The sequence below is a fragment of the Herpailurus yagouaroundi genome, unplaced genomic scaffold, assembly GCF_014898765.1.
Source record: "Herpailurus yagouaroundi ecotype Mexico unplaced genomic scaffold, PumYag 77, whole genome shotgun sequence".
In the NCBI taxonomy this organism is placed as follows: Eukaryota; Metazoa; Chordata; class Mammalia; order Carnivora; family Felidae; genus Herpailurus; species Herpailurus yagouaroundi.
In genome coordinates, this window is record NW_024412388.1 from 33544546 (window position 1) to 33556311 (window position 11766).

At 42.9% G+C, this 11766-nt stretch overlaps 1 protein-coding gene across 2 annotated transcripts; it reads right to left on the minus strand.

Moving 5' to 3' along the window:
* Positions 1 to 7078, minus strand: SVBP (small vasohibin binding protein). 2 transcript variants are annotated; one of them, XM_040469873.1, is made up of 3 exons: positions 6982 to 7078; positions 6015 to 6155; positions 1 to 444 (listed from the first exon to the last, which is right to left on the minus strand). In XM_040469873.1, exons 2-3 carry the CDS (start codon positions 6126 to 6128, stop codon positions 358 to 360), a joined length of 201 nt encoding a protein of 66 aa, XP_040325807.1. In that variant the 5' UTR covers positions 6129 to 6155; positions 6982 to 7078; the 3' UTR covers positions 1 to 357. The 2 variants fall into 2 exon arrangements, with proteins under 2 accessions (XP_040325807.1, XP_040325808.1); XM_040469874.1 differs by having other exon boundaries at positions 6015 to 6173; positions 6982 to 7053.
* Between the last annotated feature and the right edge of the window lie 4688 nt (positions 7079 to 11766).

Consider the following 11766-nt stretch of genomic DNA (forward strand, 5'->3'; position numbering starts at 1 on the left):
AACATTTTATCAGTCTTTTATTTATATTTTTGGAGAAGATCTACAGTTTCACGAGAAACACTGATTTTTTTTTCTCAAACAATAGAAAAAAGTTAAAAAAAAAAAAAAGAAATCTAGGGTCTAGTGTCTTAGAAGAATAAAACAAGTCTCTTCAGCAAGCATCGGGCCAATTCAGACGGGAGTAACCAGTGAAGCAGGAGTCACACACAGGAAGTTCACATTTATCCAGTTTTAGGAAGAACCCAGATGTCGTCTTGTCTGGTTCTGTAAGGTTCCAAGTGGACCGGCTCAGCCTAAAACTGGCAACAAGCTGACCAGCACAGCCTCCGGGGGCCGTGTCGTTTGGACACGGGTGGCTCACTCTCCGGGAGGCTGCATCTGTTTACAGAACTCATCGAACTGCTGCTGCTCCAGCTCTGTCATGACTCGGTTGAGGGCATAGATCTGAAGGGAGAAGCCGACATGTTAGCAGACGAGGCAGCTGCTTAAGCAGACACCACAGGCTGGGTCAGGGGCAAATGCCGGGCCTGGGGCAAAAATGCAGGGACAGTGATAACGGAGCACAAGAGACGGCTACTGATTCCATCTGGAGCATGAGGAGAGAAGCAGGCAGGTGGCTTGATCTGGCTTTTGAAGCTTCAGTAGGATCTGGACAAGCAGGGAAGAAAGGACATACTAGGGGGCGGGCAGAGGGTGGTGTGACGGAATAAACAGAATGGAAGAGTACAGGATTAGTTCTGGAACCTTCAACTATGCTAATATGAAGGATATCACAGCGTGTGGGGAGGTGGAGAAAGCACTGAGGATGTTGGAGCCTTAAATGCCCTGCCGAGGCATCTGGACTTTGGCCAGACTCTGGAGAGCCAGCAAGATTAGTGCGCAGGGGGGCAACCCGATTGTATCTCTGCTTTGGGAGAGATAACTAGAGACCATGTGAGGGATCAAGTAGGGGAAAGAGAGATCACAGGCCCCTTAGGAGGCATCATCACAACAGTCCAGGGAGGAGGTGGCAAGAATATGACGACGTAGGGCAGGCAGCGGCGGTGGAATGAAAATCTCAAGAGACATTCTCAGGTGAAAGGTGGGGTATCTACCTCATTCCTCACCTTTATCCTTGCGGTGCTGATCTGTCCACTAAAGAACAGAAACATCATAAAACGCCCCCAGTTGTAAAAGAGAAAAATGAAGGAGTGTGTTTGTGTGTGGGGGCGGGGGGATGTAACTTGGATGAATTTAAGAGAAGACAAGAAAGGGGGAAAAAAGAAACCGAGCAGTGAGACAAATAGAAAACACAAAATAAAGAGCAGAAAAGGCAACCAAATGTGTAAGAGAGGATCACTAACCATGCAAGATGGTTCTTTGAAAGCAGTAGAGAAAATCCTGCAAACCTATGACAGGGTGAACAGAGATAAAAAGGGGGAGACACAAACATGACTGGCATCGGGGCGCCTGGGTGGTGCAGTCGGTTAGGCGTCTGACTTCAGCCAGGTCACGATCTCGCGGTCCGTGAGTTCGAGCCCCGCGTCGGGCTCTGGGCTGACAGCTCAGAGCCTGAAGCCTGCTTCCGATTCTGTGTCTCCCTCTCTCTCTGCCCCTCCCCCGTTCATGCTCTGTCTCTCTCTGTCCCAAAAATAAATAAACGTTGAAAAAAAAAAATTTAAAACATGACTGGCATCAAAAAGAAAAGATAATCACTGATCTAATGGAGGCTAACTCCAAGTATTATGAACTTTGTGTCAATAAGTTTGAAAACTTAAAATGAAATAAATTCCTACAAAGAGTAAAATGATCAAAACTGACTACATAGAAAGGGTGAATGATCCTACAGTCCCCCCATGTGTCTGCTATGGTGAGACCCTATAATCTCTAAGGAAAATGGGAATCCCACACAGTGATGAGGACAGTTACAAGCAACATAAATGATTATCAAAAAGCAGAATACTGATGGTTAAGGGGCACCTGGGTGGCTCAGTCGGTTAAGCGTCTGACTTCAGCTCAGGTCACGATCTCGCGGTTCACGAGTTCAAGCCCTATATCGTGCTCTGTGCTGACAGCCCAGAGCCTGGAGCCTGCTTCAGATTCTGTGTCTCCCTCTCTCTCTCTGCCCCTCCCCCACTCGTGCTCTGTCTCTCTCTCTCTCTCAAAAATAAAAACTTTAAAAAAGCAGAATACTGATGGTTAAAATGGTTAGCTTTTAGGTTATATACACTTTACCACAATGAAAATAAATGCATAGATCTGAATAGTTTAAAAAAAAAAAAGCGGAGTGAAGAGAGACAGTCACAGAATGTAGTAACATATTTAAAAATTCAGAAACATGCACAACTAGATAGTATATTGTTAGGCCACAAAGTATTACTTGGGGGTACACAGTGGAAGAGTAAATTAGTACAGAACAGCAAGGGCATGATCGGCATAAAATCAAGAAATTAGGCCATGCTAGTGGGAAGGGTTGGGGACAAGACCAGAGTGGGGCCCGAGAAGCTTCCAAGTTCCTGGTCACGTTCTATTTCTTCAGTTGGGTGGTAGGCACAGGATTGTTTTATTCATCTCCTTTAAGTTGCACACATTATATATACATATGAATACACATACTTCTTATATATGTAGATTAGATATAGATTTATAGATATAGGTATCATATATTTGAACCTCGGCTTCATCCGTTCATGCTTTACTGAGCATTTTAATCTGCATCTGACTGAGCTGGGGACTAAGAAGGATATGAAGTAGCTTCTTGGGGACCAGAAGGCAGACTGGTAGAAGGGAAAATAAAATAAGCAGAGAAAGAAGGGACTCAAAATAGGTCAGCAGGTCTGAGCCAAGGAATGAAAGACTTTTGAGAAGGAAAGAGTCGCTAACAGTGTCAAATGCTGCTTCACAGCCACATGTGCCCTCTGTTCCCATTTATCCCCCACATCGCTCCATCACATCGAACTTTCTAGAATGTGCCATCTTTGTAGAACTGAATGGAAACTGTGTCTCCTTTTCCCCGCAAGGGTCTTGCCATTTCTATCTTAAGAGACTACATCCCAGGCAGCACAGATAAAGCGAACAGCAAGGTCACTGTGGGGCAAAGCAAAAAGCAGGAGCCGAAGGTCAGATTTAGCTGGCAGTCCTGCCCCTCAATCCCTCAGTAACTAGGGTTCTGTGCTTTAAAGTGAGGATAATACCTTCTACCTCACAAAGTCACATATCCTCTATCTCTTCCTTATGCCAGGCAGGATTTACAAAGGTCAGAATAATGGGAGGAGTAATAAGCCCTAGTGTGAAGATACACGTGGTCATGCACGTGCAGGCTGGCCCCGTGCCTGGGAATGTTACATTTCAATATTCCTTTGCAGCATATCACCATAAACACAATCAGTCCTTCAATTCAGAATCCGCACAAGTAAAAGCAGGCCAAGTGCCTGGAAGCACCCAACCTCTGCTAACAATCTGCTGCCATTTACTGGGTGCTCTCTCGGTGCCAGGCCCTGTGCTAAGTGCCTTACATACATTTCTGTTCCTCATGACAATCTTGGAGGTAGAGGTCATCATCCTCGTACTAAGGGGGGGACTGAGGTTCAGAGAGATGAAGCATCTTGTCCAAGGTCCCATGGGAAGAACTGGGGTTCATAGAGGAGCGGGGATTTAGAGTTGGACTAATAAATCTAACCTGTGGAACCTCACCAGAAGGATGTCAATAAGGACAAGAATGTCCCTGACAGCATCTTTCCTTACAGTGTGCACAAAGGACGGTTGCCTCAGGCTGTTTCTTAGAGCAACCCTCCAACTGTTCCCCAAAGCACAATGCAATAAGAACATCTGGGGCCTGGATCCAGGTGGGGATGGGGAGGTGAAGAAGGGGAGAATAATTTGTTAGAATCCAAGTCCACAGCCCTCAGGCGGTCGGTCTTAACCCAAAGGTAGATTTCTGTGTATGGATTAACTTCAAACACTCTATTATACAGTTTACTTAGTATAAAGCGCCTCCCCCAATGAATGCAGCTCCACGAAGGCAGGCATTCTTCTCTGCCTGGTCCAGTCACGGGTCTCAAGCTCCTGCAACGGCGCCTGGCACCTAGTAGCAGCTCAGGACTTAATGAACGGATCAAATCAACAAAAATGTGAAATCTTTCGCTATCAAGTAGGAAAAGAAGTGAGGAATGAGAACCCTCTTACACTGCTATCACCTCTTTGACAGCAATCTGGCAATGTCTAGTACAACGGAAATATACACAGCCATTCTACTTCTAGTTATAGATGCTCTACGGAAATTCTAGCACAGGTGCCAAAGCATCTATGACATCAAAAAGTTTTTCACGACAGTAATATCTGTAGTAGTAAAAATCTACAAGTAATTTAAATGTTCATTACTGGAAGAACGGGTAAATATACCCAAGTGGATTCATAAAACAGACTACTGTATCTCTTTTTCTCCTATGCTCATTTCTTTTGTTTCTTAAACTAAGAAACAGACTCTTAACTATAGAGAACGAATTGATGGTAATCAGAGAGGAGGTTGGGGTGGGGGGGATGGGTCAGGTGGATAATGAGCACCGGGTGATGTATGGAAGTGTTCAATCACTACATTGTACACCTGAAACGAATATTACACTGTAAGTTAACTAACTGGAATTTAAATAAAAAGTCAAAAAATAAAATAAAATAGATTACTGTAAGCAGTGATGAGGAATAAACTACATTATTATAATAACATGAATAGTCCTAAAAAACATAATGTAGGCAAAGGGTCAAATAAAACACAGAATTTTATTTTTTACTTATTTATTTTTCTTTTTTTAAAGGAGGATTTTGTCAGTTTTTAATTTTTTTTAATGTTTATTTATTTTTGAGAGAGAGACAGAGAGAGAGCATGAGTGTATGAGTAGGGGAGGGGCAGAGAGAGAAGGAGAGAGAATCCTAAGCAGGCTCCACACTGCCAGCACAGAGCCCAATATGGGGCTTGAACTCACGAACCGTGAGATCATGACCTGAGTTGAAGTCAGATGCTTCACCAACTGAGCCACCCAGGTGCCCCTACTTATTTATTTTTTGATAATTTTTTTTAAGATTTTATTTTTGAGCAATCTCTATGCCCAACATGGGGCTTAAACTCACACCCCCGAGATCAAGAGTTGTACACTCTACTGACCAAGCCAGCCGGGTGTCCCAAAACACAGAATTTTATTAATATAAAATTTTAAAACACAAAAGAACATTGTATATTGCTCAAGGATATCTATTAATATATTTGAGTGTAAAAGCATAAAACATTATAATGGTTGCCCACAGAAAGGGAAAAAGGGTGTAAGACAGGAATGGACAAAGAGGACTTCAAATTCATATGTAATTTTTATTTATCTGAAAGGCTCCAGGCGAGTATGACAAAATATTAATCAACACCAATCTGGGGTGCTGAGTACGCAGGTGTCTGTTCTAATACTCTGTTCTTCCATATTTTTTAATGTCTCAAAAAAGGAACAAATAAAATGACCAGAAAGAGGGAAGACAGTGCAGCAAGCTTTCTTATGATATTAAATACAAAAAAAAAAAAAAAAAAACCCTACATGTCTGGATGTGCTCCAACAAAGGTAGTGTCAACAGTTTAGCTTTTCATTCTCAAGTTGATTGTGTCGACTGAACAAAGGAACAGGTCTGGTGGCTATAGGACCTGCGCCTCTTCTGGTTATGAGCAGCTAGCTGCTCCCCGGCCAAATCCCGAACATCTGTGCTAGGGGGTATCCAACACTTGTTGTCTCACTCTGACCCCTCCCTCACATGTCCCTTCCGTTTTTCCTTTCTTCCTTGCACAAAGGCTCTGCACCAGGAATCACGTGGGGACGGTCAGGGCTCTGACAGTAACCTGGCATGAGACTCTGGGCTGCCACTCCATCATTCTGGACCTCGATCTCCTCCCAGGAGAGCACCTGCTTTCCTGGAGGCAGAACTGCATCACAGTTCTCTCTCCTGTCTCTATTCCAGCATCATCTCCAGCAGACCACAGGTATACTCGCCCATCTTTATCTCACCTCTGCTCTTTGTCTTTGCTTCAGCTCCTGCTGGGCTGATTTCTGCTTGGCCTTCTCCACTCTGCTGACAGGTTCTTTAACTTTGGATTTTTCTTTGCGGGCAGGTGGATCCATGACTTGGCTTCTGAACGCTTCCTAGCACTGATGATGCAGAAGAGACTGATGAACAACAGAAAGAAAGAAGGAAAGAAAAGAAAAAAGAACTGCGGGTCCCTTCCCTAACAATCCCTGAGCTCAGCCCCTTCCTTTGACGGGGAAGGCAGAGTGGCCAGGTGAAAAGGGTGCTGGATTTGGTGGACTAAGACTGAATCCCACCGCCATGACCTTGCTGGGCGTCCCTGGGCGAACCGTTGTAATATTCTATTTTTCTGTATTTTTAAATTTGTAAGAAAAAGAAAAAGCAAGAAATGAATAAAACTAATATAAGGAGGGAAGAGAGTGCACCAAACTTTCTCCTGATATTAAATACTTAAAATCCCCTCCCCACTCTGAGCCTGTTTCCTGTCTGCAAAATGGGCCAACAGCCACATTCCCTGCCTCCTTCCGAGGCCTGCGGCGTGAGGATCAAGCCAGAGGACCTCTGAAACGTTCATACACTGCAGCGCGGTTCTGTGAGGACACCGCGGCCCGGCGGGGCCGGCCCACGCGTCGGAGCGGGTCGGCGGGGAGGCCCGGGCCTCGCGCGGTCTCCGGCCTCCGACACGGCGCCTTCCCACGCCCCGCCGGCCCGACAGTTACGGCCCCCCTCCGCCGAAGGGTCCTGGCCTCCCGCCGCTCCGCCCGGGCCAGCCCGCGGCCCAAGCCCGGCCCCGGGGTACGCCTCCCCGCCCGCCGCTGCCCTCTCCGGGGGCAAGATGGCGGCGAGCAGCGGCCCGGAGTCGCCGCCGGCCCTTCTCGCCTCAGGACTCCGGGGCCCGGCCCCGTCGCCGTGCAAGACCCCACGCGGGACACCCCCGCCTTTCCCTACCTCCCGGCTCGGACTCGCGAGCCCGCCGCGCCTAGGATTGGGCAGGGCCGGGGGCGGGGCCGAGAGGCGGGGCGGTGGGGCTGGCGCGCTCTGAGGCCCCGCCCCCGGGAGAGCCGCGCGTGCGCAGAGAGCACATCTGGCCATTCCCAAGTCATTCCAGAGTGTGAGCTCTGGGGCAGGGGCGGGGGGTGACTAGCAAAAGCTTTCCCTGGGATATTTTCTGGGACAGCTACTAGGCTTTGAAGAGTGAGATCTCAAGCCGGGACGAGAATTGTTAACTTCCTGGCCTTCACTATTCTTAATTCGAAAAGTGCGGATGGTGACCGCCGCCTTCTTGGTTTACAAGCTCGTTAAGAAGACCAAGGGAGGGAGGTCCTGCTGGCCACAGTGTTTGGAAAAAGGAAATCAGGACAGAAATGTAAATAACCAATATAAACATAGAGAAACGTTCAAGCTCATCGATAATACATAATTTTACATTTTTTTATAATTACAATTTTACAGTCATTTAAAATAATTTTACAAATCAAAATAGCTGGTCATCGTTTCTCATTTATTAGATTAGAAGGATTGAAGAAAATGGTAGGTAAATGACAACAGAAATCTTGTTCAGTCTAATCGTAATAATAATAGTAATAATAATGATAATGGCTGCCTCACACACTGTTCTTAGAGCTTCACATTTATTAACTCATTTATTCCTGTTGATAAGTATGTATGACAATGTACATGTATAGGACCATGTTGTTATCCCCATTTTACAGGTAAGGGAACAGAGGCACAGAGAAGTTAAATGACTTGTCCATGGTCACACAGCTAGTAAGTACCCCAGCAAGTATTTCAGCCAGGATTTAGGATAGGAAATGGCTTATCCAGAGAAAGACGCGGCCATGTAGACTCCCAACTTTTGTTCCTCTAAGGACTAGGCAAGAATTGAAACAATTGATGGATGCTAAGCAGGGAGCTGTTCAATGGATATAGACTTTGAATTTTGCAAGATGAAAAAGTCCTAGAGATCTTTTGCCCAAGAATGTGCATATGTTTAATACCATTGTATTGTACACTTAAAAATAAATAAGATGGGAAATTTTGTGGGGTTTTTTTCACCACAATAATAATACAAGCATGATCTTTGACTCAGCAATTCCACTTCTAAGTTATCCTAACTAAATAATCAGAGATAGCACTATTCTTAAGAGTGAAAAACTGGAAACAATAAAAATAATTGTAATAGGGGTTGATTAAATACATCATAGGATAGCTGTCATGGGAGTCAATGCAGTCTTTAAAATGACATAGCAGAATATTTATTGATGTAATAAAATGTTTTTATTAAATGAAACAGTTAAAAAGAGGCACATACAACATGATCACAACATTTGTTTTATTTTTTCAAAAAAGATTATTCTGGACATATGGAAAAAAGATTGGATGAAAACATACCAATAGGTAAATCCAGATTACTTTGAGAGTAGAGGGGATTTTTATCTTCTTTGTGCTTTTCTGTATTTTCCAAAATTTCTGCAATGAACACTTATACCTTAGCAAGATTTATACTTTCTTCTTTTAATTAGAAGGAAGTCTAATAAATTTCATTTAAAAATGCTATACGAATGGTGATTGGATTATTGTTAATAATAAAAGTAGCCAAGTTAGACTGGATTATAATACAGCTGGAAACAGGCATAGGCCTTTGGAAAACTTTAGAAAGCCATTCTAAAACGGACTGCATGCAGGGTATGAAGGAGTGGAAAAGCCGAAGTAGAAGATTAGGAAGAATAGTGGAGCCACCGATAAAAGTGAAGGTATGCTGAGTTAGTTTGGGAAAGGATAAAGAAGAGGGTAAATTAGAGGGGTGTGTGTGTGTGTGTGTGTGTGAGAGAAAGACACACACACACACACACACACACACACACACACACACACACAGTGTGTGTGTTAGTTTATACTCGAGGTGGCAATAGGCAAGAACAGTTGTCTAGCTCCAGAAAGGTACAGGTGTAGAGACACTGGTTTCGGATTCTTCATCAGGATAGTGAGGCTGGAGTCTGGAAGGAGGGGGAGTCTGGAAGGAGGGGGAGTCTGGAAGGAGTGAAAATCCCCTCCCCCTAATTCCTCCATGAGTTTATGATATCTATCTATCTATGCATCATCTGTCATCTTTTTGTGACCATCAACAGACTGTTGGCCAGTCTGCTTAATTCCCTAGTTGGCTGAGTCAGAGTTTATGTTGATACAACCACAGTATGTTTTTACAATTGAGGTGTATACCATACTAAGGTTACATTCACTTTATTGAATAATTTTTTTTCCTATAGTCAAAAATTGTCTTTTTTCCCCCCATTCACTTAGTTATGTATGCATCTATTGTTAATTCTTCCCCAAATTCTCCATCTGGACTATAAAACATCTCTTGATCTGGTCACATGAATCTGGTGATCTTTCAGTGTCTTTTTTTTTTTTTCTTTTTTTTTTAATTGGAGACATCCTTCCTTAGGCCCATCCTCTTCTCTCCAAATTATCGTCTTGGCCTCACTAGGCAACTATTGTTGTAGGACTTCCCCTAACCACATTCTGGGGATTCCCATCTCTTCTCCCTGGTGCCAAATCCGTTGTGTCCTGGATCTTCCCATTTGTGGTTTATTCTCTCATTTTAGAAGAGTGCATTCTCCAGTAACCTCCCCAGAAGGAGTTCATGGGAGGTAAATGTTTGAAACCTTGCTTGTCTAAAAATGGCTTTATTTTACTCTCACATTTGACAGTTTGGCGGGGTACAGATTTCCAGATTGGAAATCAAATTCTCTTGGAATTTTAAAGGTATTGATCCGTTGTCTTTTAGCTTCTCATGTGGCTAGACTTTTGAGAAATCTGATTTTTATTCTGATTTCTGTTACTTCCTGTGTCATTTTTGTTTGTTCATTTGTTCTCCAGAATTTTTTAGGGTATAGGTTTTCCCTTCATCCTTGGTGTTCCGAACGCTCATAATGACTTGTCATGGTAAGTCTTTTTCATTCATTGTACTAGATACTCCCTTTCAGTCAGGAAACGTGTAGTGTTCGATTTTGGGAGACTTTCTCTGTGATCGATTCCTTTGTTTTTAAAATCTTTTCTTTCTCATTTTCCACCTCTTGGTTTTGCTCTAGTTTATAAGAGATTTTCCTGAACTTCATCCCCTTCTTCTTCTGTTGAGTGTTCTCACTTCTGCTCCAAAATTGTAATTTCTGAGTTTTTCCTGGTACCTGACTTTTCTTTTCGCAACCTCTTGCTTTCATGTTGTGGATTCAGGACCTTCTCTCATTTCATATACCTGAGGACATCAGTTGTAATTTTCTGCTCTTTCCTTTCACTTCCTAGATTATTTTTTGTTGTTTATGTTGGTCTCTAGCTTTGAAGCTGGAGGCTGTCCTCAAATGATGATAATAGCTACCAAATATTGGGTGTCAAGCTCTGTTCTGAGTATTTTACATATTTTAACTAATTTAATCCTTATACTATCCCAGTGAGGTAGTTACCATTCTTATCCTCAATTTACTGATAAGGAAACTGAGACACAGAAAGGTTAAGGCTCTCATCCCGGACACACAGCCTGGAAGTGAACCTGAATCTAATCAAACCTCCAGCTTTCCAAATCACAGGAAATATGAGGGATAGAGAAATAAATTCAATGATACCACTAGAAAGCAATCAGCCAAATCCAGAATGTGGGACATTGTACGAGACAAATTTCTAAGTTTTACCAATAATCAAGGGTATAAAGACAAAAATCTTTAAAAAAAAAAGGGCAAAGAGACCATTATGGAACAAAGGCACTTTAGAAACCGAACCCCAAAATGTAACATGTGCGTCTCGTTTGGATGCAGATTTGAACAAACCATGTGTAAAAAGACATGTCTGACACCATTGAAAATGTGTGAACATAGACAGGATATCAAATAATATCAAGGGATTATGATGTATGTAGGGGTGTGTGTGTGTGTGTGTGTGTGTGTGTGTGTGTGTACCTTAAATGGGTTCTATTTTTGGAAATTTGCCATAGTGGAAATTAAACTAAGAAATTATTACTTCATTTAAACATGTCCTTACATGTTAGCATAAACAAAATATGTTTTATGAGAACAGCTATTTTCTGAAACAAAATAATTAGTGAGAAGAGTGGTTTTGTTTCACACATCTGTACACCTTTTAAGCGTCTGGCTTGATAAAAGACAGCTGTATTCTCGTATCAGCTCTTAAAAAATTTGATCCGCTGCAGTAGGCTGTGTGGTTGAAGTGGATGTGATTGGAAAAGGGGCATTTCAATCGCCTTCTCAAGTAATTGTGGATATTCTTCTTTGATACTTTGGCCAAACTTGGCCAATGGTAGTTTCTGAAAGGTTACTGCAGCATGGGATCTGCAGCCATCCCGGTGAACTTTTCTTGTCTTTTTTTCTCTCAGCTTTACTGAGATAAAATTGACATATAGGCGTACGACTTGTAGATCTGATACCCTTATATATTGCAAAATGATTACCACCATAAAGTCAGCTAATACCTCCATCGGGTCACATAATTAACATTTCTTGGTTGTGGTGGGAACCTTTAAGATGTGCTCTCCTAGCAACTTTAAAATGTATAAGCCAGCAATGAACTTTTCAGACTCTGTTACCACTGAATTCTCTTGCATTTTGAGTAGATCTTTTACCTTTGCATGATTTTGTCAAGACATGCATTAGTCATTTGGAAGTAACTGGTTCACTGAGTTACACAGGTCTTTCAAATGTTGACACATTTCATTATATAATGTCA

Coding starts and splice junctions, on each gene's coding strand:
- SVBP (XM_040469873.1), bottom strand. CDS start 6,128: ATGGATCCACCTGCCCGCAAAGAAAAATCCAAAGTTAAAGAACCTGTC. Junction 445..6,014: donor AGCAAAGACAAAGAGCAGAG/GTGAGATAAAGA, acceptor TTCTCCCTTCAG/ATCTATGCCCTCAACCGAGT.